The sequence below is a fragment of the Hyperoodon ampullatus genome (assembly GCF_949752795.1).
Source record: "Hyperoodon ampullatus genome assembly, chromosome: 1".
In the NCBI taxonomy this organism is placed as follows: domain Eukaryota; kingdom Metazoa; phylum Chordata; class Mammalia; order Artiodactyla; family Ziphiidae; genus Hyperoodon; species Hyperoodon ampullatus.
The window spans coordinates 154,811,127-154,837,101 of NC_136914.1; the positions used below are offsets into that span (position 1 = coordinate 154,811,127).

Sequence of the window (25,975 nt, forward strand, 5' to 3'; positions counted from 1 at the left end):
AACTATCTTTTTAAAATTCAGAGTTTACTTTTTATGACTATTTTCACATGAATTTATTTTTAAGAACTAAAACATTATCCTAAAATATATTATTAACTTACTTAGCACTACCCTGAAAATTATTTCTGTGGACATTTTCTCCACAACAAAAATCAAAATTATTTGTCTTTTCAGTTCAGAAGTCTCATGACTTTTTTAAAGCACACTTAAAAGCACTCCATTTGTGATTTTCATGAAGGATATGAAAGTGTCCAAAACTCATCCAAACAGAGGGTCAACTATATACCCTTAGATCCTTAATCTTGTGAAAGAAATTTTGTGGAGCTCACATTTGCCTGAGCTGTAAAACCCTAGCAATAATACTCTGCTCTAGAACCCTCACTTTTAAAAGTCATGAGATTCCACGCTTGACCTAGAGCAAAGCAGCAATTTTTCTGAATCATCTCTGGGCCTTCGCATCCAAAGTTCCCCTACACTTTGAGACCTGGGGGACAGCGTTTCAAATTGGATATAAGTCTCTTTCGCCAAATCATCTTCCCAGAGGGAGTCTGACTTACACTGAAGTTTGCAAACTTTGTACAACAGGAAAAAAATCAATGGCAAGACAACAACACAGGCAGCACCACTCACCACCATAAGGAAAGACCCTTGAGAATCACCTTCTTCTTCAACTCTGTCAGTAGAAAAGGTGATACATTGGTCTTTCTGGGGAGGCATTCCTTTTGGACAGACACATGCTATATATTGCCAACCAGGCAACAAACCACTTATAGTGACTTGGTTCTTGCTGGAGTCTGCATTAAGCAGTAGCAGGTCCTTCTCACCATACTTGGAATACAACACAGTCACTTCCAAATTCTGTGTGGTGTTAGTGGTGTTCCACATCAAGATCACACTTTCATCGGTTTCTCTGACTACCTGGAGATTTTCTATTGTGGCATTCGTTTCCATCGGCAGGGCTTGATCCAACAATGCCAACTCTTCTCTTTTACTTGCACTAGCTGGGGGAAGCTTACCGCTACTCATCTCCACCTTGACATTTCTTTTCCCATCTGGGTGGAGTGACTGACGGCTGGCCATGGTAGTGCTTGTAGATATTCTAGTGCTTGGAGTTGTGGCTGAAGAAACAATGGAGGAGAAGAAAGGAGATAAGGAGAAGGAAGCAGTGGAGGGAGGAGATGAAGTAGAAGTAGGAGGAAAAGTGGAAGAAGCTGGGAAGGAAGAAGAGGAGGAATAAGGCCAGGGAGACAATGATGAACCAGGTAGAGTTGCAGATGTTCTAGATCCCAGCTGGACCTCTTGCTCAGGGTGATCCCCAGTTCTTCTTTCAGAAGTTTCTGATGATATGGTGGTCATGACAACACCAACCACTGTCACAGTAACCACAGCTTCTGACATCCCAGCCAAATTTTTGGCCTTACATTTGTAATCCCCAGCATCCATGTAAGAAATGCCTGTCAAGCTTATTATGGACCATCTGACTCCCTCCCCTGGAGATTCCTGAATTACTGGAAGAAAGAAAAATGCATAATCTGTGAGATAAAAGAAAGAAAAGATTCTCGCAACATGCCAACTCAAAAGGCAACAATTTCTGGTTCTACACGCATACCTCTCACATAAACCAAGAGGGAAATGGCACGCTGCAAGTCTCTGATTGCAGGCTATGGTTCTGTAAATGGTTTATATGGAAGTGTAGGACATTCTGGGTGTCATGAAGTTTCTATGGGAAATAGTATTTTAAAAAGACATGGGGCTGAGAATTAAGAAACTTTGGCCTTAGTAAACTTTTGTTTACTAAGTAGTATGTGATTCTAGACAAGCCAATTAGTGTCTTTAGGCCTCTGTTTCCACATTTTTTAAATAAGGGGATAAGACAAAGTGATTTCAAATATCCCTTCCAATTTTAACCCACTGTGATTCTGTAAAATGTTTATCACAAGACCTTACTTAAATATTTCTCAAAATACTTTTTCATACTTTTTCATTGTAATAAAGTGTTAACTATCCACATAGTCAGAAGGCATAGTGGACCATTTTCTGGCATGGAGGAGTCATAATTTCTATTCTTATCTTTCACAGTATATTTAATTTAGATAAACAAGTAAACAATGAGGTTTTTATTTATGGAATAATACATAGTGTTTGCAAAATTGGAATTTCAATTTCCTAAACACTAAAATCTGAACATATTTCCTTTCTGTCTTGATTTCTGAAGCTTTCTGAAGAATAATAATATGCACAGAGTGGTATTTCAGTAGCCCAAAATTCAACTCACTACCTTAAACTGTGGCCTTAGGCCTTGACTTTTTTTTTTTAATTCTATCAGGTTTCATTATTTCAGCCTCAATTTAAATTTAATTTGGAAGAGTTTTAAAAATATATCCCTTTACTCATCAGAATATCACTATTGAAACTAAGGCCAAAGCATTGATTTGGTCATAGTAGGATCTAAAAACCTGTGTAATCAATATTTTTAAAAATTACACTTTTTGCCTCATAATAAAGTTCCTATGTAATTTATTATTTGAATAATCATTCAAAAATAAGAAACTTGTTTGAAATTCCCTTGAAGGAAATTGTAATTGTTATACATTTTAAAGTGAGCAGTATCCAAGATGATGGAGGAAAGATAAAGACAAAGGCCTTATCTGCAACCATCCATCCACTGCATCATGTTGTTTTCCATCTAAGAAAGAAATCAGATTGTCTGATTTCATCTACATAGGTAATCAGACAAACTGAGGAAAATATTAATCAATAAAGTGTACTTTTCAAATTTCTTCCATTCAACAATCTTAGCATATTTTATTAGAAATAACCAGCCAATCTCAAATCATACAAAAACATAAGATTAAGTTCAGTCATTTGTAAACTCCTTGTTTCAAAGGCCTGAATTAAGAAGATACCTGTATAATTAACTGGTGAGCTGTCTGGTCTGGTCCAGGTGACCTGCGGGGTAGGGTAGCCAGTGGTATCACACCGCAGCAGAACATTACTGCCCAGAGCAGATGTGATCTGGGTGGCCGAGGTCATCACTGATGGCTTCAGACACTTCTCCAGCTCAGCCCGCTGAAACGAAATCCCTGTGAGGCGTTCCGGTTCACTACAAACCATCAGTGGATCGAGAAGTACTACCACAGGATCAGCGACTTTTGACAATGCCATTATTTTGGAAATGTGACAGTCACAGAACCATGGGTTGTCCTGCAGGCCTAGACCAGAAGGGAGGAAAAGGTTGATAAAGGTTTTCCTGATGACTTCTGTTTACATCACAGCCTCGTGGGATGGCATTTCTGCACTGTGGCCCTAAAAACATAAGTGCTTTGAAGGATTAGAGTCACCTCTCTGTTAGTTTTGCTCTGCACTCCAGCCACCTAAATCAATATATCTTGTCAGTTTAGATCATTAATGATTATAGCTAACAGTTATGGAACATTTACTCTGTACTGGGCTCTGTTCTAAGCACTTACCTGTATTAACTGATTTAATCCCAACAATTCTAGGAAAAGAATATTATTTCCCCATTGTAAAGATGAAGAAGCTGAGACACAGAGAAACCAAATAACTTGACCAAAGTCATTTAGCTAAGCAGTGTCAGAGTCGAGATTTGAATCCAAGTACTAAAGAATGACATAAATACAGTGATAGATTTCTAGGGTACCATGAAAGTATTTATATATATATATATATATATATATATATATATATATATATATATATATTTTTTTTTTTTTTTTTTTTTTTTTTTTTTTGCGGTACGCGGGCCTCTCACTGTTGTGGCCTCTCCCATTGCGGAGCACAGGCTCCGGATGCGCAGGCTCAGTGGCCATGGATCACGGGCCCAGCCGCTCCACGGCATGTGGGGTCTTCCCGGACCGGGGCACGAACCCGTGTCCCCTGCATCGGCAGGCGGACTCTCAACCACTGCACCACCAGGGAAGCCCGAAAGTATTTATATAAGTATTATTATAGGGTGCTGCAAGTCACCTAACTCAGCGTGCAATATGTCATGATTTTGTGTGATTTTAAGGCATATCGAGGTAGTACAAGTTGTTGTAGCAAAAGTATAGAGTGAGATGCAGGCAATGTTAGGAGACAAGATTGGAAAAACTGGTAGAACATGGCTTGGCATGAACGTTACATGTGGTGGCCATGGAGGTGCACTGCTCAAATCCCCTTTCAAGAGAGGATCAGCAGTAGGGAACATAGTTAGCTGACAGCTCCAGTTGCAAATGCCTTCAGGACCTGCCTCAGCTTTCAGAACTCTTAGCCAAAGTGTTGTGTCCTTCAAAGCGGCTATCAGTGAAAGCTTAAAGAAAAGTGAGAAAAATGTTATTGGAAACTAGAGGAAAAGGCACCATTGTTATGGAGTAGCAGAAGGTTTAGCAACACTATCACCTGTGGTTAACATGGGAAGTAGAAAAGGTACTCAATGAAATGAATGTTATGACTAAGGATATTTCTACACAGTGTTGAAACTGCTGCTTGGTGTCTTCTTGCTGCTCATAGTAAAATGTAAAGGAGAGACAATAGCTAAAGGAAGAACCGTTAAATGTAAAGGAACTAAAACTTGCTAAGTTCAATAATAAAACTGTTTCTTACACCCAGCCTCTCCAAAATTCTCAGATTAAGAAAGGGCTTCAGAATAAAAGTCAAATCCATGTGGGTGGTTCTATACAATTAGTTGCTAAGATCTCAGAAGAATCTAAGATGGTGCTTCAGAGCATGCAGTCAGACAAAAATCTCCCTAAGGATCTTAAGGGTGATGTCCCATACCAGCCTTACATAAAAAGCCCAAGGTTGGAAAAGATTCATCTCAAAAAGATTTGTGGTTGTGCAGTGAATTATACATTGATTTGTAAGGAGAAAAGACAGAACAGCAAGTTTAAAAAAATCTAACCCTGGTGGAAGATTTAACTGTCCATTCATAAATTCTAGATTTCTGTTTATGCCTATTTTTATTATAACAGCACTTTGTGGGTGGTTCATATTTCTCTGCCAGTATTGGTAAAGTTTGCTGTTTTTATTATCTTCCATATTAGAAACTTCTTTTCTTTCATGGGTGAATTACCTTGACCTTCCTCCTCTTACATTTAGTTCTGTGAATCTATGAGCAGTTCTCTAATATTGATTTAAATTCTACTCAACCTGCCAACAAACACCAAATTCACTCTGTCATATAATAATTAATATGTGTAGGGACTTTCCTGGTGGTGCAGTGGTTAAGACTCTGCCTGCCAATGCAGGGGATACGGGTTTGAGCCCTGGTCTGGGAAGATCCCACATGCCGCAGAGCAACTAAGCCCGTGTGCCACAACTACTGAGCCCACGTGCCGCAACTACTGGAGCCCACGTGCCACAACTACTGAAGCCCGCGTACTCTAAGGCCCATGCTCTGCAACAAGAGAAGCCATTGCAATAAGAAGTCCATGCACCACAACAAAGAGTAGCCCCCACTCGCTGCAACTAGAGAAAGCCCGCATGCAGAAATGAAGACCCAACACAGCCAAAAAATAAATTAATTAAAAAAATTTTTTTAATTGCTTTAAAAAAATAAATAATTAACATGTGTAGAACGCTTCATACTTTCAAAACACTCTGAGTTGGTATGTCAGATTTTTTCTTTATAAAATAATAACAAAAACAGACTTACAGATATAGAGAACAGACTTGTGGTTACCAAGAGGTAGGGGAGGTGTGGGGGCAGGACTGGGAGTTTGGGATAGCAGATGTAAACAATTACATATAGGATGGATAAATAAGAAGGTCCTATTGTATAGCACAGGGAACTATAATTAATATCCTGTGATAAACCATATGAAAAAGAATATATATATGTATAACTGAATCACTTTGCTGTACAGCAGAAATTAGACACAACATTGTAAATCAACTATATACTTCAATAAAATTTTAAAAAATAAAATAAAATAATAACAACACAAGATGACAGTTATTGGTTGCTTCCTATGTGGCAAATACTGCACTTATCAAGAATTGTAAAGGGTTGACACTTTACCCTACTTTAGGGTGACCAACTCATCCCAGTTTGCCACCATTTTATGGATATTGGTAGAAGATACAAGACTCCTAGTCAAAGATGAAGAATAATTTATTAATCACAGATCTGGAAGGAGACATTATTTTTATTATATTGGGTAGTAAGCATATCTACCCTTTGCTCTGGAGGGAGACATATCTCTGCTTTCCAAAGTGGTATATCTAGAAAAGACAGTTCAGAACAAAAGGCAGTTGCAGTGTCTACCTCTGTTCACAAGAGAAATGTGAGAGACCATGGAAAAGAGAGAGACCATGCTAAGGTGTTTGTCTATCTCAATCCTCACAATAGCATGAGGTGGATAATATTAGTATCATCCTCATTTTAAAGATGAGAAAATGCTCAGGGAAGTAAAGGAATCTGCCCAAGGTCAAACAACTGGATGCAGTCAGGATATGAACCTTGATATCCTGATCTTAAAGCTCTCATTCTCAACAACTGTGTATATGTTTTATACTGACCTTGGGAAGCTAGTATGATTCTTCCAATTTCATACCAGACATTAAGGCACAAAGAAAGTACTGCCTTGACTTTGTAAGTAGCGGAGAGTCCTAAGTCCCATGTGTTTGAGCCTCCTAGTCTAATACTTCTTCCACCATAATTCATCTCTTTGTCACCTAAAAACATCTAGAGCATGGGTGGCAGCTGTAAGTGCTGTCATGTACAAATAACAAGTGTTAAAGTAGTGATGTCTAGAGAATAAATGTCTATAAAGGGAAAGATCAAGAGCTATAAAGTTAACATTTTCATTTATGCTTTGAAACTTTTATTAAAATGTGTTAATGGTGAAACAAAATTCTTTAAAAAACAAATCCAATTGGTTATATCTAAAAGTTATGTAAACCAGGAGTAAATATTTTTAAATCCCTCAAAAATAAACTATTTATTCAAGCTATGAAATATCTAAGGTCAAGGGTACAACTTTTAAAGCCTGAATAATAATAGTAATCTGAGGGCTGAACACATTCAACTGTTTTTTCTTCTGGGGACAAAGTACAAGAACTCTCTGAAGTTAAACTATTACTTGTACTGCATTCCTTCAAGGCAAAGCACCAACCACAATCAGCAATTTGCATTAAGTAATTTATTTTATATAACTATTCTTGGATGGGGCAAAAGAACTTTGCCTTGTCCCTTTTCTAAAAGGGTAATGTTTTTCATGCATCACAGTAGTTGGATGTGCTATTCTTTATGAAAAGTCAGCGATAAATTCTAGTACAAAAGTTATTCTGCAGACTATAAGCTCTTGAAGGCAAAATCCATGCCTCAGTCAGTTTTGTGGAGGCAGTTGTACTTAACAATTCAAAAGGGAAAGTAAAGTCTTTTCAACAAATGGAACTACTGGACATCTGCTTGGGAACAAATAAACCTCAACCCCTACCTCACACTACACTCGAAAACTATTTTGAGCTGGGTCACAGTCATAAGCATAAAAGCTAAGAATATAAAGCTAAAAACTGAATATAAAAGTTAAAACTATAAAGAAAGAATATCTCTGTGACCTGTAGGTAAGCAAATATTTCTTAGATGGGACACAGAGATCACTAACTATAAAAGGAAAAACTGATAAATTGGATGTCATCAAAATTTTAAACTTTCTGAAGGGCAGAGTCAAGATGGCAGTGTGGGAAGACACTGAGTTAGTATCTCCCCACAACTAGGGCACTTGTCAGCCACTGGTGGGGGACCCTGATGCCCAAGGAGACAGGAGGAACCCCCAAGTGCACCTCTGGGGGTTGGGCCAAATCTCCTGTGGTGGGAGGAGTCTGAACCACTGGACCAACAGAGAACCTCAGATGTGAGGGAATATTCACTGAAGTGAGGTCTCATAGAGGTCTTCATCTCAGCACCAAGACCCAGCTCTACCCAATAGCCTACAAACTCCAGTGTTGGAAGTCTCAGGCCAAACAACTAGTAAGACAGGAACACAAACACACTCATAAAACAAACAAAAAAAATGAGATGGCAAAAAAATATGACACAGGTGAAGGAGCAAGGTAAAAACCTACAAGACCAAATAAATGAAGAGGAAATAGACAATCTACCTGAAAAAGAATTCAGAGTAATGATAGTAAAGATGATCCAGAATCTCAGAAATAGAATGGAGGCATGGACTGAGAAAATACAAGAAATGTTTAACAAAGTTCTAGAAGAACTAAAGAATAAACAAACAGAGATGAACAACACAATAACTGAAATGAAAAATACACTAGGTGGAATCAATAACAGAATAGCTGAGGCAGAAGAATGAATAAGTGAGCTGGAAGACAAAATGGTGGAAATAACTGCCCAGGAGCAGAATAAAGAAAAAAGAATGAAAAGAATTAAAAACAATATCAGAGACCACTGGGACAACACTAAATGTACCAACATTCGAATTATAGGGGTCCCAGAAGAGGAAGAGAAAAAGAAAGGGTCTGAGAAAATATTTGAATAGATTATAGTGGAAAACTTCCCTAACATGGGAAAAGAAATAGTCACCCAAGTCCAGGAAGCACAGAGAGTCCCATACGGAATAAACCCTAGGAAAAACACACCAAGACACATATTAATCAAACTAACAAAAATTAAATTCATAGAAAAAATATTAAAAGCAGCAAGAGAAAAACAAAAAATAACACACAAAGGAATCTGCATAAGGTTATCAGCTGATTTTTCAGGAGAAACTCTGCAGGACAGAAGGGAGTGGCAGGATATACTTAAAGTGATGAAAAAGAAAAACCTACAACCAAGATTACTCTATCCAACAAGGATCTCATTCAGATTTGATGGAGAAATCAAAAGCTTTTCAGACAAGCAAAAGCTAAGAGAATTCAGCACCACCAAACCAGCTCTACAACAAATGCTAAAGAAACTTCTCTAGGCAGGAAACACAACAGAAGAGAAAGACCCACAAAAACAAACCCAAAACAATTAAGAAAATGGTAATAGGAACATATATATCAATAAAAACCTTGAATGTAAATGGATTAAATGCCCCACCCAAAAGACACAGACAGGCTGAATGGATACAAAAACAAGACCAATATATATGTTGTCTACAAGAGACCCACTTCAGACCTAGGGACACATACAGACTGAAAGTGAGGGGATGGAAAAAGATATTCCATGCAAATGGAAATCAAAAGAAAGCTGGAGTAGCAATACTCGTATCAGATAAAATAGACTTTAAAATAAAGACTGTTACAAGAGATAAGGAGGGACACTACATAATGATCAAAGGACCAATCCAAGAAGAAGATATAACAATTATAAATGTTTATGCACCCACACCTCAATACATAAGGCAAATGTTTACAACCATGAAAGGAGAATCGAAAGTAACACAATAATAGTAGGGTACTTTAACACCCCACTTACACCAATGGACAGATAATCCAAACAGAAAATAAATAAGGAAACACAAGCTTTAAATGACACAATAGACCAGGTAGATTTAATTGATATTTATAGAACATTCTACCCCAAAGTGGCACAATACACTTTCTTCTCAAGTGCATACGGAACATTCTCCAGAATAGATCACATCTTGGGTCACAAATCAAGCCTTGGAAAATTTAAGAAAATTGAAATCAAACCAAGCACCTTTTCTGACCAAATGGCTATGAGATTGAAAATCAATTACAGGAAAAAAAAACTGTAAAAAACACAAGTACATGGAGGATAACAGTGTACTACTAAATAGCCAAGGAATCACTGAAGAAATCAAAGAAGAAATTTAAAAATCCATAGAAACAAATGACAATGAAAACACGACGACCCAAAACCTATGGGACGCAGCAAAAGCAGTTGTAAGAGGGAAGTTTATAGCAATTCAATCTCACCTCAAGAAACAAGAAAAGGGCTTCCCTGGTGGTGCAGTGGTTAAGAATCTGCCTGCCAATGCAGGGGACACAGGTTCGACCCCTGGTCCGGGAAGATCCCACATGCCGCAAAGCAAATAAGCCTGTGCGCCACAACTACTGAGCCTGCTCTCTAGAGCCCATGAACCACAACTACTGAACCCCATGTGCCACAACTACTGAAGCCCGTGCACCTAGAGCCCATGCTCCACAACAAGAGAAGCCACTGCAATGAGAAGCCCACACACCACAAGAAAGAGTAGCTACCGCTTGCCACAACTAGAGAAAGCCCGTGCACAGCAACGAAGACCCAATGCAGCCACATATAAATAAATTAAATTAGTTGAAAAAAAAAAGAAACAAGAAAAATGTCAAATAAACAATCTAACACTACACTTAAAACAACTAGAGAAAGAAGAACAAAGATAACCCAAAGTCAGTAGAAGGAAAGAAATCATGAAGATCAGAGCAGAAATAAATGAAATAGAAACAAAGAAAACAATAGCAAAGATCAATAAAACTAAAAGCTGGTTCTTTGAGAAGATAAACAAAATTGATAAACCCTTAGCCAGACTCAACAAGAAAAAAAGGGAGAGGACACAAATCAATACAATTAGAAATGAAAAAGGAGAAATCACAACTGACACTGCAGAAATACAAAGGATTGTAAGAGACTATTACAAACAACTATATGCCAATAAAATGGACAACCACAAAGAAATGGACAAATTCTTGGAAAGGTACAATTTACCAAGACTGAGCCAGGAAGAATTAGAAAATATAAACAGACCTATCACAAGTAATGAAATTGAAATCGTAATTTAAAATATTCCAACAAACAGCAGTCCAGGACCAGATGGCTTCACAGGTGAATTCTATCAAACATTAGAGAAGAGCTAACACTGATCTTCCTCAAACTCTTCCAAAAAATTGTAGAGGGAGAAACACTCCCAAATTCATTCTACGAAGCCACCATCACCCTGATACCAAAACCAGAAAAAGATATCACAAAAAAAGAAAATTATAGACCAATATCACTGATGAACATAGATGCAAAAATCCTGAACAAAATATTAGCAAACGGAATCCAACAGCACATTAAAAGGATCATACAGCATGATCAAGTGGGATTTATCCCAGGGATGCAAGAATTCTTCAATATATGCAAATTAATCAATGTGATACAGCACATTAACAAATTAAGGAATAAAAACCAATGCTCATCTCAACATATGCAGAAAAAGCTTTTGCCAAATTTAACACCAATTTATGATAAAAAACTCTCCAGAAAATGGGCATAGAGGGAACGTACTGCAACAGAATAAAGACCATATATGACAAACCCACAGCAAACATCATTCTCAATGGTGAAAAACTGAAAGCACTTCCACAAAGATCAGGAACAAGACAAGGATGTCCACTCTTGCCACTCTTATTCAACCTAGTTTTTGAAGTCCTAGTCAAGGCAATCAGAGAAGAAAAAAAAAAATAAAAGGAATACAAATTGGAAAAGAAGTAAAACTATCACTGTTTGCAGATGACATGATGTTATACATAGAAAATCCTAAAGATGCCACCAGAAAGCTACTAGAACTAATCAGTGAATTTGGTAAAGTTGCAGGATACAAAATTAATGCACAGAAATCTCTGGCATTCCTATACATCAACAATGAAAAATCAGAAAGAGAAATTAAGGAAACACTCCCATTTACCAATGCAACAAAAAGAATAAGATACCTGGGAATAAACCTGCCTAAGAAGGTGAAAGACTTGTACTCAGAAAACTATAAAACACTGATGAAAGAAATCAAAGATGACATAAACAGATGGAGAGATATACCATGTTCTTGGATTGGAAGAATCAATAATGTGAAAATGACTATACTACCCAAAGCAATCTACAGATTCAATGCAATTCCTATCAAACTACCAATGGCATTCTTCACAGAATTAGAGCAAAAAATTTTTACAATTCATATGGAAACACAAAAGACCCTGAATAGCCAAAGCAATCTTGAGAAAGAAAAACGGAATTGTAGGAATCAGGCTCCCTGACTTCAAACGATACCACAAAGCTACAGTAATCAAGACAGTATGATACTGGCACAAAAACAGAAATATAGATCAATGGTACAGGATAGAAAGCCCAGAGATAAACCCACACACATATGGGCACCTAATTTATGACACTTTGGCAAGAACATACAATGGAGTAAAGACAGTCTCTTCAATAAGTGATGCTGGGAAAACTGGACAGCCACATGTAAAAGAATGAAATTAGAACACTCCCTAAGACCATAGACAAAAATAAACTCCAAATAGATTAAAGACTTAAATGTAAGACAAGACACTATCAAACTCTTAGAGGAAAACATAGGAAAAACACTCTTTGATGTAAACCACAGCAAGATCTTTTTTGACCCACCTCCTAGAGTAACAGAAATAAAAACAAAAATAAACAAATGGGACTTAACAGCAAAGGAAACCATAAACAAGACAAAAAAGACAACCCTCAGAATGGGAGAAAATATTTGCAAATGAAACAAGAGACAAAGGATTAATCTCCAAAATATACAAACAGCTCATGGAGCTCAATATCAAAAAAACAAACAATCCAGTTAAAAAATGGGCAGAAAATCTACAAACAGTAAATGCTGGAGAGGGTATGGAGAAAAGGGAACCCTCTTGAACTGTTGGTGGGAATGTAAATTGATACAGCCACTATGGAGAACAGTATGGAGGTTCCTTAAAAAACTAAAAATAGAACTACCATTCAACCCAACAATCCCACTACTGGGCATATACCCTGAGAATACCATAATTCAAAAAAAAGTCATGTACCACAATGTTCATTGCAGCTCTATTTACAATAGCCAGGACATGGAAGCAACCTAAGTGTTCATCGACAGACGAATGGATAACGAAGATGTGGCACATATATACAATGGAATATTACTAAGCCATAAAAAGAAACGAAATTGAGTTCTTTGTAGTGAGGTGGATGGACCTAGAATCTGTCACACAGAGTGAAGTAAGTCAGAAAGAGAAAAACAAATACCATATGCTAACACATATATATGGAATCTAAAAAAAAAAAAAAAAAAGGCTCTGAAGAACCTAGGGGCAGGACAGGAATAAAGACGCAGATGTAGAGAATGGACTTGAGGACACGGGGAGGGGGAAGTGTAAGCTGGGATGAAGTGAGAGAGTTGCATGGACTTATATATACTACCAAATGTAAAATAGATAGCTAGTGGCAAGCAGCCTCATACCACAGGGAGATCAGCTCGGTGCTTTGTGACCACCTAGAGGGGTGGGATACGGAGGGTGGGAGGGAGATGCAAGAGGAAGGAGACATGGGGATATATGTATATGTATAGCTGATTCACTTTGGTATAAAACAGAAACTAACACACCATTGTAAAGCAATTATACTCCAATAAAAATGTTTAAAAAAATGGGCAAAAGACCTAAATAGACATTTCATCAAGGAATACATACGGATGGGCAAGAGGCACATGAAAAGATGCTCAACATCACTTATTATTAGAAAAATGCAAACCAAAACTACAATGAGGTATCACCTCACACCAGTCAGAATGGCCATTATCAAAAAATCTAGAAACGATAGATGCTGGAAAGGGTGTGGTGAAAAGGGAACACTTCTGCACTGTTAGTAGGAATGTAAATTGATACAACTACTATGGAAAACAGTAATGAGGTTCATTAAAAAACTAAAAATAAAGCTACCATATGACCCAGCAATCCCACTACTGGGCTTATACACTGAGAAAACCATAATTCAAAAAGAGACATGTACCACAATGTTCATTGCAGCTCTATTTACAATAGCCAGGACATGGAAGCAACCTAAGTGTCCATCAACAGATGAATGGATAAAGAAGATGTGGCACATATATACAATGGAATATTACTCAGCCATAAAATGAAACAAAATTGAGTTACTTGTAGTGAGGTGGATGGACCTAGAGTCTGTCATAAAGAGTGAAGTAAGTCAGAAAGAGGAAAAAAAAAAGACTGTATACTAACACATACATATGGAATCTAAAAAAAAAATGGTACTGATGAACCTAGTTGCAGGGCAGGAATAAAGATGTAGACATAGAGAATGGACTTGAGGACACAGGGTGGTAGGGGGAAGCTGGGGCGAAGTGAGAGTAACATTGACATATATACACTACCAAATGTAAAACAGTTGGCTGGTGGGAAGCAGCAGCATAGCACAGGGAGATCAGCTCGGTGCTTTGCGATGACCTAGAGGGGTGGGATAGGGTGGATGGGAGGCAGGCTCAGGAGGGAGGGGATATGGGGACGTATGTATGTATATGGCTGATTCACTTTGGTGTACAACAGAAACGAATACAGTATTGTGAAGCAATTATACTCCAGAAAAGATCTATTAAAAAAAAGAAATTTAAACTTTCTTACCAAAGACACCATGAAGAAAATGAATAGACAAGTCCCAGACTTGAGAAAATATTCATAATGCATACAACTGATAAAAGACTCATATTCAATAATAAAAAGACAAACATTAAAAAATTATAAAGAAATATACCAATGGACAATAAGCAAATATAAACTGTCAATACCATTACTTAGGGAAATGCAAATTAAAATGGCAATGTGATTCCACTCCCTGACGTATCTACTCCCAAGAATGACTGAAATGAGAAAGACTGACATCAAGCGTTGGTAAGGATATGGGGCAAACAGACTGTGTTAGTGGGAGTGTAAAACAGTATAACCTCTTTGGAATACTGGTAGTTTCTTCTTTTTTTTTTTTTAATAAATGTCTGTTGTTTATTTAATTAATTAATTTATTTTTGTCTTCGTTGGGTCTTCGTTGCTGAGCGTGGGCTTTCTCTAGTTGCAGCGAGCCGGGGCTACTATTTGTTTTGGTGGGCGGGCTTCTCATTGCAGTGGCTTCTCTTGTTGTGGAGCATGGGCCCTAGAGCACAGGCTCAGTAGTTGTGGCACACAGGCTTAGTTGCTCCTCAGCATGTGGGATCTTCCCGGACCAGGAATGAAACCCATGTCCTCTGCATTGACAGGCGGATTCTTAACAACTGCGCCACCAGGGAAGTCCCTGGCAGTTTCTTAAAACGTTACATATATAGCCATCCTATAACCTAACAACTTCAATCCTAGGAATTTATCCAAGAGAAATGAGAACACATGCTACAAAAAGCTATGCACAAAAATGTTAATAGCAGCTTAATTCATAATAGCTAAAAACTGGAAACAGCTCATATGTTCAATAACAGGAGAAAAGATGAACAATTGGTACAATCATACAATTGAATATGACTCAGCAATAAGTAACTACCGATACATGCAACAACATGGATGAATCTCAAAAACATAATGCTGAGTGAAAGAAGCCAGGCACAAGAGTGCCTCTTAAATGATTCCATTTACATGAAATTCTAGGGCAGGCAAAATTAACCTATGGTAATAGAAGTAAAAATAGTAGTTCCCTGGGGTGGGGGGAAATTGACTGAGAAGGGGCACAGAGGAACTTTCCAGGGTGATGAAAATATTCTGTATATCAAGAGTCCCCGGGCTTCCCTGGTGGCGCAGTGGTTGAAAGTCCGCCTGCGGATGCAGGGGACACGGGTTCGTGCCCCGGTCCGGGAAGATCCCACATGCCATGGAGCGGCTGGGCCCGTGAGCCATGGCCGCTGAGCCTGCGCGTCCGGAGCCGTGCTCCACGGTGGGAGAGGCCACAACAGTGAGAGGCCCACGTACCGCAAAAAAAAAAAAAAAAAAAAAAAGAGTCCCCAACCCCCAGGCCACAGACCGATACCAGTCCGCGGCCTGTTAGGAACTGGGCTGCACAGCAGGAGGTGAGCAGTGGGCAAGCTAGCAAAGCTTCATCTGCCGCTTCCCATTGCTCTCCATTGCTCTCATTACCTCCTGAACCATCCCCCACCCCCACCCTACATTCATGGGAAAATTATCTTCCATGAAACTGGTCCCTGCTGCCAAAAGGATTGGGGACTGCTGCTGTATCTTGATGAGGGTGTGCATTTTGTGCAGGTATATGTTTATCATCATTTACCAAATTGTACACTTAAAATCCACTGTATGCAAATGATACTTCAATTCCTCAATTTAAAAGAAATTTAAGGAGTTCCCTTGTGGTCTACTGGTTAGGATTCCAGGCTTTCACTACTGTGGCCCGGGTTCAACCCCTGGTCAGGGAACTGAAGATCCCATAAGCTGTGTGGCATGGCAAAAAAATAAAATTAAATTAAATGTTAAAAAAATTTTTTTTAAATAAAAGAGTGATGTCTCTGGAGATGGACTGTGAAGTTGAAGCTGAGTCTGCCTCTTTACCAGCTGGAAAAAGAAGGTGATGACAATTACAGACCCACTTCATGGGGTTGTCCTAAAGGCTGAGATAATGTCAGGCAGTCCTCAGAAGAGTGTCTGGCAAGAAGTAAGCCTTAACTGTGTGAATTTGTTTCCCCCATGCCTAGGAAAGAGCAGGCACACCAACAGAGACTGAGAAGTATTCGTCGAACTAAAACAATGCCATTTTACAGAATTCTGTGGGAATACTCAGGGCCACCACTGCCCTTCTGGCAAACTCCTTTCTGAATAGAAGAGCTCTTTTACAATGGAGCAAATTTGGGTACCAGGAAAAAGGACCAAAAAAGCATTTTATACTCTCTGCTACTGCAGGTTTTTTCCCCCAAGATAAACAGTGATAGGTCTTGCAGAGTTTGTCTGTGTAAATATGTCCTTATTCTTGAAAAAGAGGCCATGGAAATTTACCTGTTTTGTATATCAATAATCTAGTTTCATAGTTAATTTAAATGTTCATTTGCAGAACACTAGTTTACATTTTTACAGATACATTAAAGGACAATTTTATTCGGTTGATATTTTTATTCACACAGAAGAGAGAGGAAGTAATTGAAAAGCCTCTCCCTAAATTATTTTTTATTAAATAAATATATGATTTAAAGATATCAGTAAAATAAGATATATGAGGAACATAACTCTAGTATTATAACGTACCTTGCATTACAAAGGAGTGGGGAAGAGCATGGGTTCTAGAACCAAATGGCTTGTATTCAAACCCCAGCTCCATCACTATGTGATAAGTGACTTTGGGCAAGTCTTTTAACTTGTGCCTCATTTCTTCATCTATAAAATGGGGATGAAATGGTATTTACCATGGAGTGAGACTAGAAGAAGTTATATCCATAAACTTTTTGGCCATGAGTAAGCATTCCATCAATATTAGCTATTACTATTTATTATTACAAATAGAATCTGTTAACAGCAATAAACATAGGGCAATAAAAATGAAATGGAAACAGAATGTATCCCATTGTAATAGTACAAAGGTAAATTCTACAGGGTACGTGGAAAGATATAATTGCTACAGTTAGACACTGAATTCTAGAAAATCTAGAGCTGGTTCTTATTACCATATTTTAATGGTGAAATTGGAAGACTCAAATGTAGTTAAAAATAACAAGAAAGCCAAACTAGAAAAGTCTTTCTTTATAAGACACTCACATCTCAGTCACAGCTGCTATGGATTGTTGTTGATCTAAAATCATAGCCTCAGAGACTGTCCACTTTATATTCTAAAGAACTATCAAATAAACTCAACATTTCATTACATTCCTATTAGCAAGATGGAATAAATCTTGTCATCTCCATTTTCCAGATGTGAAAACTGAGTTTTCTGTGTGTGATTCACACACATGAACTAGTCTTCTTTTGAGAGGGTAGCATTTCTTTTCCCCTTTTGTTACATAGCAGTCATGACTTTGCTAAGGTCAGCTGCCACACATGGCTGGACATGTTTCAAAATATCTTTTGTTATTTATTATCATGATTATTATCATGATTAAAAAAGTAATGCATGATCATTGCAGAACACTTTGAAAATACAGAAAAGCAAAAAGATATCAAAGAGAATAGTTAACCAATTAGTGTAACTTTTCAGTCTCTTTCTTTGTAAATTTTAAAATAGTGATCATGCTTTATATATAATTATATAAATTTAATGTTACACTAAAAGTATTTCTCATTAGTTTTTAAAGAATCTGAACCCTTCCTCAAAAAAATATTAGCAAACGAAATCCAACAATACATTAAAAGGATCGTACACCATAATCAAGTGGGATTTATTCCAGGGATGCAAGGATGGTTCAACATCCACAAATTAATCAATGATTACATCATATTGTATCCAACAAAATGAAGGATAAAAGTCACATGATCATCTCAATAGATGCAGAAAAAACTTTTGACAAAATTCAACATCCATTAATGATAAAAACTCTCAACAAAATGGGTATAAAGGGAAGGTACCTCAACATAATAAAATCCATATATGACAAACCGGCAGTCAACATCATACTCAAGGATGAAAAGCTGAAATCTTTTCCTCTAAGATTAGGAAAAATTCAAGGATGCTCACTCTCACCACTTTTGTTCAACAACATACTGGAAGTCCTAGCCACAGCAATTAGGGAAAAAAAAGGAAATAAGTAAATAAATAAAAGGCATTCAAATCTAAAAAGGAAGAAGCAAAACTATCACTATTTGCAGATGACATGATACTATATATAGAAAACTCTAAAGAACCACCAAAAAAAGAACAAATAATTCAATAAAGTCACATGATACTAAGTCAATATACAGAAATCTGTGCATTTCTATACACTAATAACACACTTTCAGAAAGAAAAATTAAGACAACAATCCCATTTACAATTGCATCAAAAAGAATAAAATACCTAGAAATAAACTTAACTGAGAAGGTGAAAGACCTGTACACTGAAAACTGTAAGACACTAAAGAAATAAATTGAGGATGATACAAATAAATAGAAAGATATCCTGTGCTCATGGATTGGAAGAATTAGTATTATTAAAATGTCTATACTACCCAAAGCAATCTATAGATTCAATGCAATCTAATCAAAATTCCAATGGCATAGCTCACAGAACTACAATAAATAATTCTAAAATTTGTATGGAAACACAGAAGATCTCAAATAGCCAGAACTGTCTTGAGAAAGAACAAAGCTGGAGGTATTATGATCCCTGATTTCAAACAATACTACAAAGCTATAGTAATCAAAAGAGTATAGTACTAGCACAAAAACAGGCATGAAGATCAATGGAACAGAATTGCGAGCCCATAAATAAACCCACGTACATGTGGACAATTAATTTACAACAAAGGAGTAAAGAACATACAAAGGAGAAAGGACAGTCTTCAATAAATGGAGTTGGGAAGACTGGACAGCCGCGTACAAAAAAATGAAACTAGACCACTATCTTACATCATACACAAAAATTAACTCAAAATGGATTAAAGACTTGAATGTAAGACTTGAAACCATAAAATTCCTAGAAGAAAACATAGGTGGTAACCTCACTGACATTGGTCTAAGTGATGTTTTTGTGGATCTGACTCCAAAGGCAAGGGTAACAAAAAGAAAAATAAACCAACGGAACTAAACTAAAAAGCTTCTGCACAGCAAAAGAAACCATCATCAAAACAAAAAGGCAACCTACTGAATGGGAGAAGATATTTGTAAATCATATATCCGATAAGGGGTTAATCTCCAAAATACATAAAGAAGTCATACAACTCAACAACAAAAACAAATAAACAACCTGATTAAAAAATGAGCAGAGGATCTGAATAGACATTTTTTCCAAAGAAGACATAGAGACAGCTAATAGGCACATGAAAAGATGTTCAATATCACTAATTATTAGGGAAATGCAAACCAAAACCACAATGAGATACCACCTCACACCTATGAGAATGGCTATTATCGAAAAGACACGAAGTAACAAATGTTGGAGAGGATGTGGAGAAAAGGGAACCCTCATACACTGTTGGTGGGACTGTAAATTGGTACAGCCAACATGGAAAACAGTATGAAGATTCCTCAAAAAATTAAGAACAGAACTACCATATGGCCCAGATATTCCTCTGGGTATTTATCCAAAGGATTCAAAAACACTAATTCAAAAAGATATATGCACTCTATGTTCATTGCAGCATTATTTACAATGGCCAAGATATGGAAACAACCCAATGTCCAATGATGGATGAATGGATAAAGAAGATGTGGTATATATACATACAATGGAACACTATTTAGCCATAACAAAGAATGAAATCCTGCCATTTTTGACAACATGGATGGATTTTGATGGTATTATGCTAAGTGAAATAAGTCAGACAGAGAGAAATACTGTATCATTTCATATGTGGAATTAGAAAAAACCAAACAAGATAAAAGAAAAATGAACTCATAGATACTGAGATCATATTAGTGGTTACCAACGGGTAAGGGGAACAGGGGGGTGGGTTGGCAAAATGGATGAAGGGGGTCGATTGTACAGTAATGGATGGTAACGACCTGTGGTGGTAATCACTTCATAGAGTATACAGATGTTGAATTATAATGCTGTACACCTGAAACATATAATTTTTTAAAAAGAATCTAAACCCTAAAACATAAAGCTGTTTATCTCCATGGACAATGAAAGTTCATAACCCTTTCCCATTTGATCCCTAAGTTCTCATTCAGATTTAACTCACAAGTGAAAAATATTAATGTTCTATAAATTATTTATTTATATTAATATTAGGAAGTAATCATTAGAGAGCTATTAATAGCAACTTAGTAATTTGATTTTATTTTCTACTATATGTCTCCATTGGGTAATTTTATTAGAACCGAGAATTGCATCCAAAAGAAACTTTTAAAAATATGTAGAGAAATAAAATCTCAATGTTTAAGTTAAGAAAATTTCTAGCCATTAGTCTTACTCATCAAGATTAAATTAGTGACTAGAATAAAGTAAATATATACTAGAGTATGGGTTTGCATAGTTCTTATTAGAGTATATATTTTAAGGACTCCACAACTATTGTTAAATTAAACTAATTTTTTTCTCTAACCCGTCCTACAATACCTCTTTTATTTTCTAATCAAAAATGTTTGAAGGACTAGATAGATAGTGGGAAAAACATGAAATAGCTGTGTAAGAAAAATTTATTTGACCTTTTCGCTATCTGGTTCTTATTATTCATATTTTTAGTTTCATAAGCACTAAAATGCATATACATTTCAACAAAAGTAATGCTAAAGCAATTTAAGTGTTGTCACAATATTTTCCCTTTTTTCAGTTAGAAATTTTTTTATGGAAGTATAGTTAAGGTACAATATTATATAAGTTACAGGTGTACAATATAGTGATTCAAAAATTTTAAAGGATATACTCCATTTATGGTTATTATAAAGTACGTCATACTTTTCTTTTTATCAAAAAAATCTCAAATATATCTTGTATTTTATTTATTCTTTATTTCAGCAAATATTTGGCAAGTGATATTGGTAGGAATTTCTGGGACAATTTCTTAACATCTAGTTGCTTCTCGTTCCAAAGTCTTATAAGTCATTTCACTGGCCAAACACTCAGAACTTCTTTCATCCTTCTGAGAACTATAACCTCTTCTGCAGCCATGATGGACATAACTTGCGAAATAACAACACAGCCTTATTGGGTGAACAAAACTTTAGCAAATCAAACTGCTTGGTCAAAGCCTCAGGCTTGTGTCTCATACAAAAGTGGAAAAGGCCTCACTGCCCACAGATACCGCTGAGAAGGGTCTCAGTTCACTGATTTCAATCGGGCAACCACATTTACTGGGCATTCACCATGTGCAGAGCACCGTGCAAAGCACTGTGGGAAGACACACAAAAAAGAGAGAAGGGTTTGCTAGAAGGAGCTTACATGTTAAAATTCAAGGCAAGTACCCAGAGAACCTAAAAGAAGTTAGGATAAAAATACAAAAAACTAATCACAGCTAAACTAAGAGACCAGACACATTAGGATACCTGTTTAGGGCTAGTAAAATAACTGGTGTCTAGACTAGTTCTTTTTAAATTAAGAATATTTGGAAGATATACTTCCTAACTAATTAAACCAATTAAACCACTGGTACCTCATAAAGATGCAGATGCCCTTCTCCCACTCCTGAAGAGCCTATGAAGGGTTGAAAATAGACCAGAGCAAAAGGTTGGTTGTGGCAGAGTATGGAGCACTGGTGTGCTCATGAGAATCAGTGCAGGTTGGTAGATTTTGTCACTCTTCTCAAGGTTCTCTAAAAGCAGCATTAGTCTCTCAGTTTATGAGGCCAATTTCCTTCCCTCCCCTAACACACACAAACATACACTGCTGCCCTCACTCCCCATACATGGATGCATACATGCACAAATACATGCGTGCTTGTACACAGACACAAACAGAGCCATTACACCTGACACAGGGCAGATGGGTAAACTGACCTAGGTCAAATGATAAAGTACTATTCCATCAAAAGTGCAAGTACAGAGTAAAACAACAAATTCAATAGACATGAAAATACTGCACAACTGAAGGTATACAGAGCAAATTATCTGGATCTGAGAAGCCCAGAGGTTGTGAGCTTACCAAGAATAATTCTTCTTGCTGAAAGGTCCAGCCTTCTGGATGATGTTGTAACTAAGTGGGACCAGCTCTCCAGGAAATCTGGCGGCAGTGTGGTTAATCTATTGCTTGATAAATCCAAGTAGGCAAGGTTCTTCAGATACGTGACCGCCTCGTTTGGCACACTGGTTATTCTGTTATTGTGCAAATCCAGGGTCCTCAGACGAGGCATGTCCCTCAGAGATGTCCAAGGGAAAGCAGCCAGAGAATTTCCATCCAAGCGCAACTCATGCAGCTGCTTTAGGTTGTAAAAGCTGCTGGTGTCAAGGCTGGCCACAGAATTATAGGTCAACCAGAGGTACTGGAGCTCCACCAGGTAGTAGAAGGCCTCGGCGGGGATCCTATGGACAACGGTCTTCTCTATGCGAAGCTTCACAGTGTCCACGGGGAAGTTTGTAGGTACCTCATTCATATCCAGGTCACTACATAGCACAGACCTAGTGTCACAGAGCAATGGAAGAAAACGTGTTTTCTGAGACTCATTTGAAAAAAATAATACTTGATTGAAACAAGCATCGAATTTTTCATTCCCTACTGGTTTGCACAAAATATCTATTCATCCTAGCTAAACTGTTAGTTAATAATTTGTCAATATCATCACCTTCTTCTAGGTTGAACTATATGAAATGGTCATTTTTGTAGGTTAAAAACAATCAAATATCAGCAATTTCATGTGATTCAACCTGAGCTCTTTATGTGTCAGGCCTGTACAATACACATCACATATATCCCTGTATTTAATCATTGTAACAGCCCAATGAGTTGAATATTGGGTAATAGGTAAAGGCACCAGCTCTAGAGTCAGGCTGATCTTGGTTTGAATCTAAGCTCTATCACCTCCTTTGTGGCCATGGAAAGCCACTTCACCAATCTCTCAACTCATTTTCCCACATGGCACTGTTATAATGATTAATTGAAATGGATGGAAAATTTTACACCTTCCTGGCACATAATAAGCACTTAATGGGTATTTGCTATTATTATCTTCAATCTCATTTTTACAGATAAAATAACTGAGGCCCATCAACATTAGGTAACTTCCCAGGATCACAGAGCTAGTGGTTACACAACAACCTTTCAGACCCACAACTGTCCAGCTCCAAGGTGCATACTCTTAACCTCTTCAGGAAATGGCCCATTTTAAAAGAATCCCCTACTGAAGTTATAAATTGATCCTTTTAAAGAGGAGCACAAGAGAAAGGAAGAAAAAAAAGGAAGCAAGGTAGGAAGGGAAAGGAAACAGCAAGTGTTCATACTAGATGATTAAAATTAAGCCCTATTTTAACAATGTGACACGTGCATTGCTTTCAGCCTAAGGAATAAACCAGGAACTGCAAGTTTATTTTTTTTTACCACTCACTAATTTAAGTGACCTTGAGCAAGTCACACTGTGGTCTTGTTTAGTGGCATGTGTAAAACAGGCATAGAAAAACAAGCCTGTCCCATGTGTGGGTGTAAAGTATGAAAAATCAGAAAATTTAGATTCATTTAAACCTGAAAAAAAAGAACTATTTATCTCCCATTATATATTCAGTCCCACTGGATTGCTGAAAATGAACAATAAAAAGTTTTGCAAAGCATCATCTAAATTATAATACAATACACATATAGCAAATAATAATAATAAAACGGCCATTCAGTAAAACACATCACATTAAATCAGTGAATTTTTAAAGCCAGGCTATAATGTAAAGAGAGGGAAGAGGCATAAGCAATGTACTGGTCACGTCATCTCCTCTCTTTAACTTTAGGAGAAGAGCCTATAGCATCATTGGAATTCTCTAGATACACCTCTCACTCTTCATCTCTAATCTGAATCACAAATTTCAGTGCTACTTTATACCAGAATGATCCAGTTTCTCCTCATTAAGTCAGCGTTCCAGTGTGTTGTAATGGAGGAAAGCCTGGATTGGAAGTTAAAAGACCTAGCGTCTTTGTCAGGCAGTCACTGCAGCAACTCAATGCTGTGACCTTGGACAAGCAATTTAGTCTCTATATGATTTAGTTTATTCACTTAAAAATTACAGTGGTCAAACTAGATTATTTCTGGAGTTCTTGTCAGGCATAACATGCTATGATTTTTATAAAATCCATCAATAATGGGGCCACCATGAAAAAGGAAACATTTCTGTGACTTTTTTCAAAGGTAGCCTGATCTGAGTCATTAACTGCAGCATACTTTTGCCAAGTAGGTCTTTAAATTGTTACATTCTTCTCACTGTCTTTAACCACCTACTGACTATCTCAAAGAGATACCAAGAGTTAGTAAATTTTATACAATAACAAGACAAACTACACAAAAATACGTGTTAATTATTATTATTTATTTGTATAAAGTTGTAAGATATAAATTGAGCGATTCTTTTAACAAATTACTTTAAGAGGCTCACTGTTCACTTCAACCAAGTCACACAAAAAAATCTGATTTTGTTATTAATATCCTCTCCAAAAAAAATCAAGGTTTACTATGTTTAGCCAACAAGAATTCCGTTTTGCATTTAACTTCTATCTAAAAGGATTCATGCATATTATAAATAAATACTTATTCTCACTCCACAAGTAGATATTAAAGCAACACAGAGGTTAAGTAATTTCTGTAAGGTCCCACAGTGTCTGCAACACAAAGTGTTGACCCATTTCTTTCAAACTCCAATACCTTAAAATGAGAAATTCTGATTATGAACCTCTCTAATTTCACTCATGTGATCGTCCTTCCTACTTCCTAAGGTCTATCCAGTTGCCATGAATAATCCTCAAAATGAAATGGAAAACACTGGAAGCAAATGATCTGGGCATGTCACACACCTTCTGATCAGCCCTGCCCTCTTGTGCTTTCTATAATCAGGCTGAACTGGCCACACGCATTTCAGTGGTTTGACCTCCTGCAAGGTTCATTTTGTGAATACAAGTGCAATGAATATTTTATTAACACGGAATGTGTTTGAGAGTCTCAAATAATTTGAGGGGCTTTGAAGGAGTTAAACTGCTCGAAATGAAAACATGAAGGAGCAGGCAACCAGGATTAACACCATTACGTTAAAGCTTATCTAGATTAAATCTTCTCTTCTCTGATTTCTGATCAACAATTTGCTTTCAAAACAAGGCCATCTGGTTTGAGTCTTTTTCCTCGGAATCATTAGAACACTTAGTAGCAAGGAGAAAAGCATACCTTGATCCCATGCCATCATTTCTGCCATGATAACCACAGGTGCACTGTGAAGGACACAAACAGCTCACTCTTTCCAAAAAGCTAAGCGCAATGCACAGACTTGCAAAGAGACGCATGGTTCCTTTTAGACGTTATTTGGACAAAGGTAAAAACCAAATCCTAAGCATTCAGAAACTGGTGTGCCAGGAATACAAACGGCCATTTAGTAACAGCAGATTACACGGGATTAGATGAGATCTGTAGTTACTTAACCTTCAAGTGTATCTTGCAGGGGATCAATCGACCTAGTCTTTGAATCTGGTTTCAGCAAAGTAACACATTCTAAGAGAAATGAACATCAAACACGTCAGAAAAA

General features: G+C 37.1%; 1 protein-coding gene across 1 annotated transcript; it reads right to left on the reverse strand.

The window, feature by feature from the left end:
- Positions 1 to 384: 384 nt before the first annotated feature.
- On the reverse strand, positions 385 to 25,736 carry LRIT3 (leucine rich repeat, Ig-like and transmembrane domains 3; the record flags this gene model as incomplete). The annotated part of the gene is made up of 4 exons (XM_079707510.1): positions 385 to 1,508; positions 2,907 to 3,212; positions 22,416 to 22,888; positions 25,621 to 25,736. The coding sequence occupies 4 exons, from the start codon at positions 25,734 to 25,736 to the stop codon at positions 385 to 387; spliced, it is 2,019 nt and encodes a 672-aa protein (XP_079563636.1).
- Positions 25,737 to 25,975: the final 239 nt, after the last annotated feature.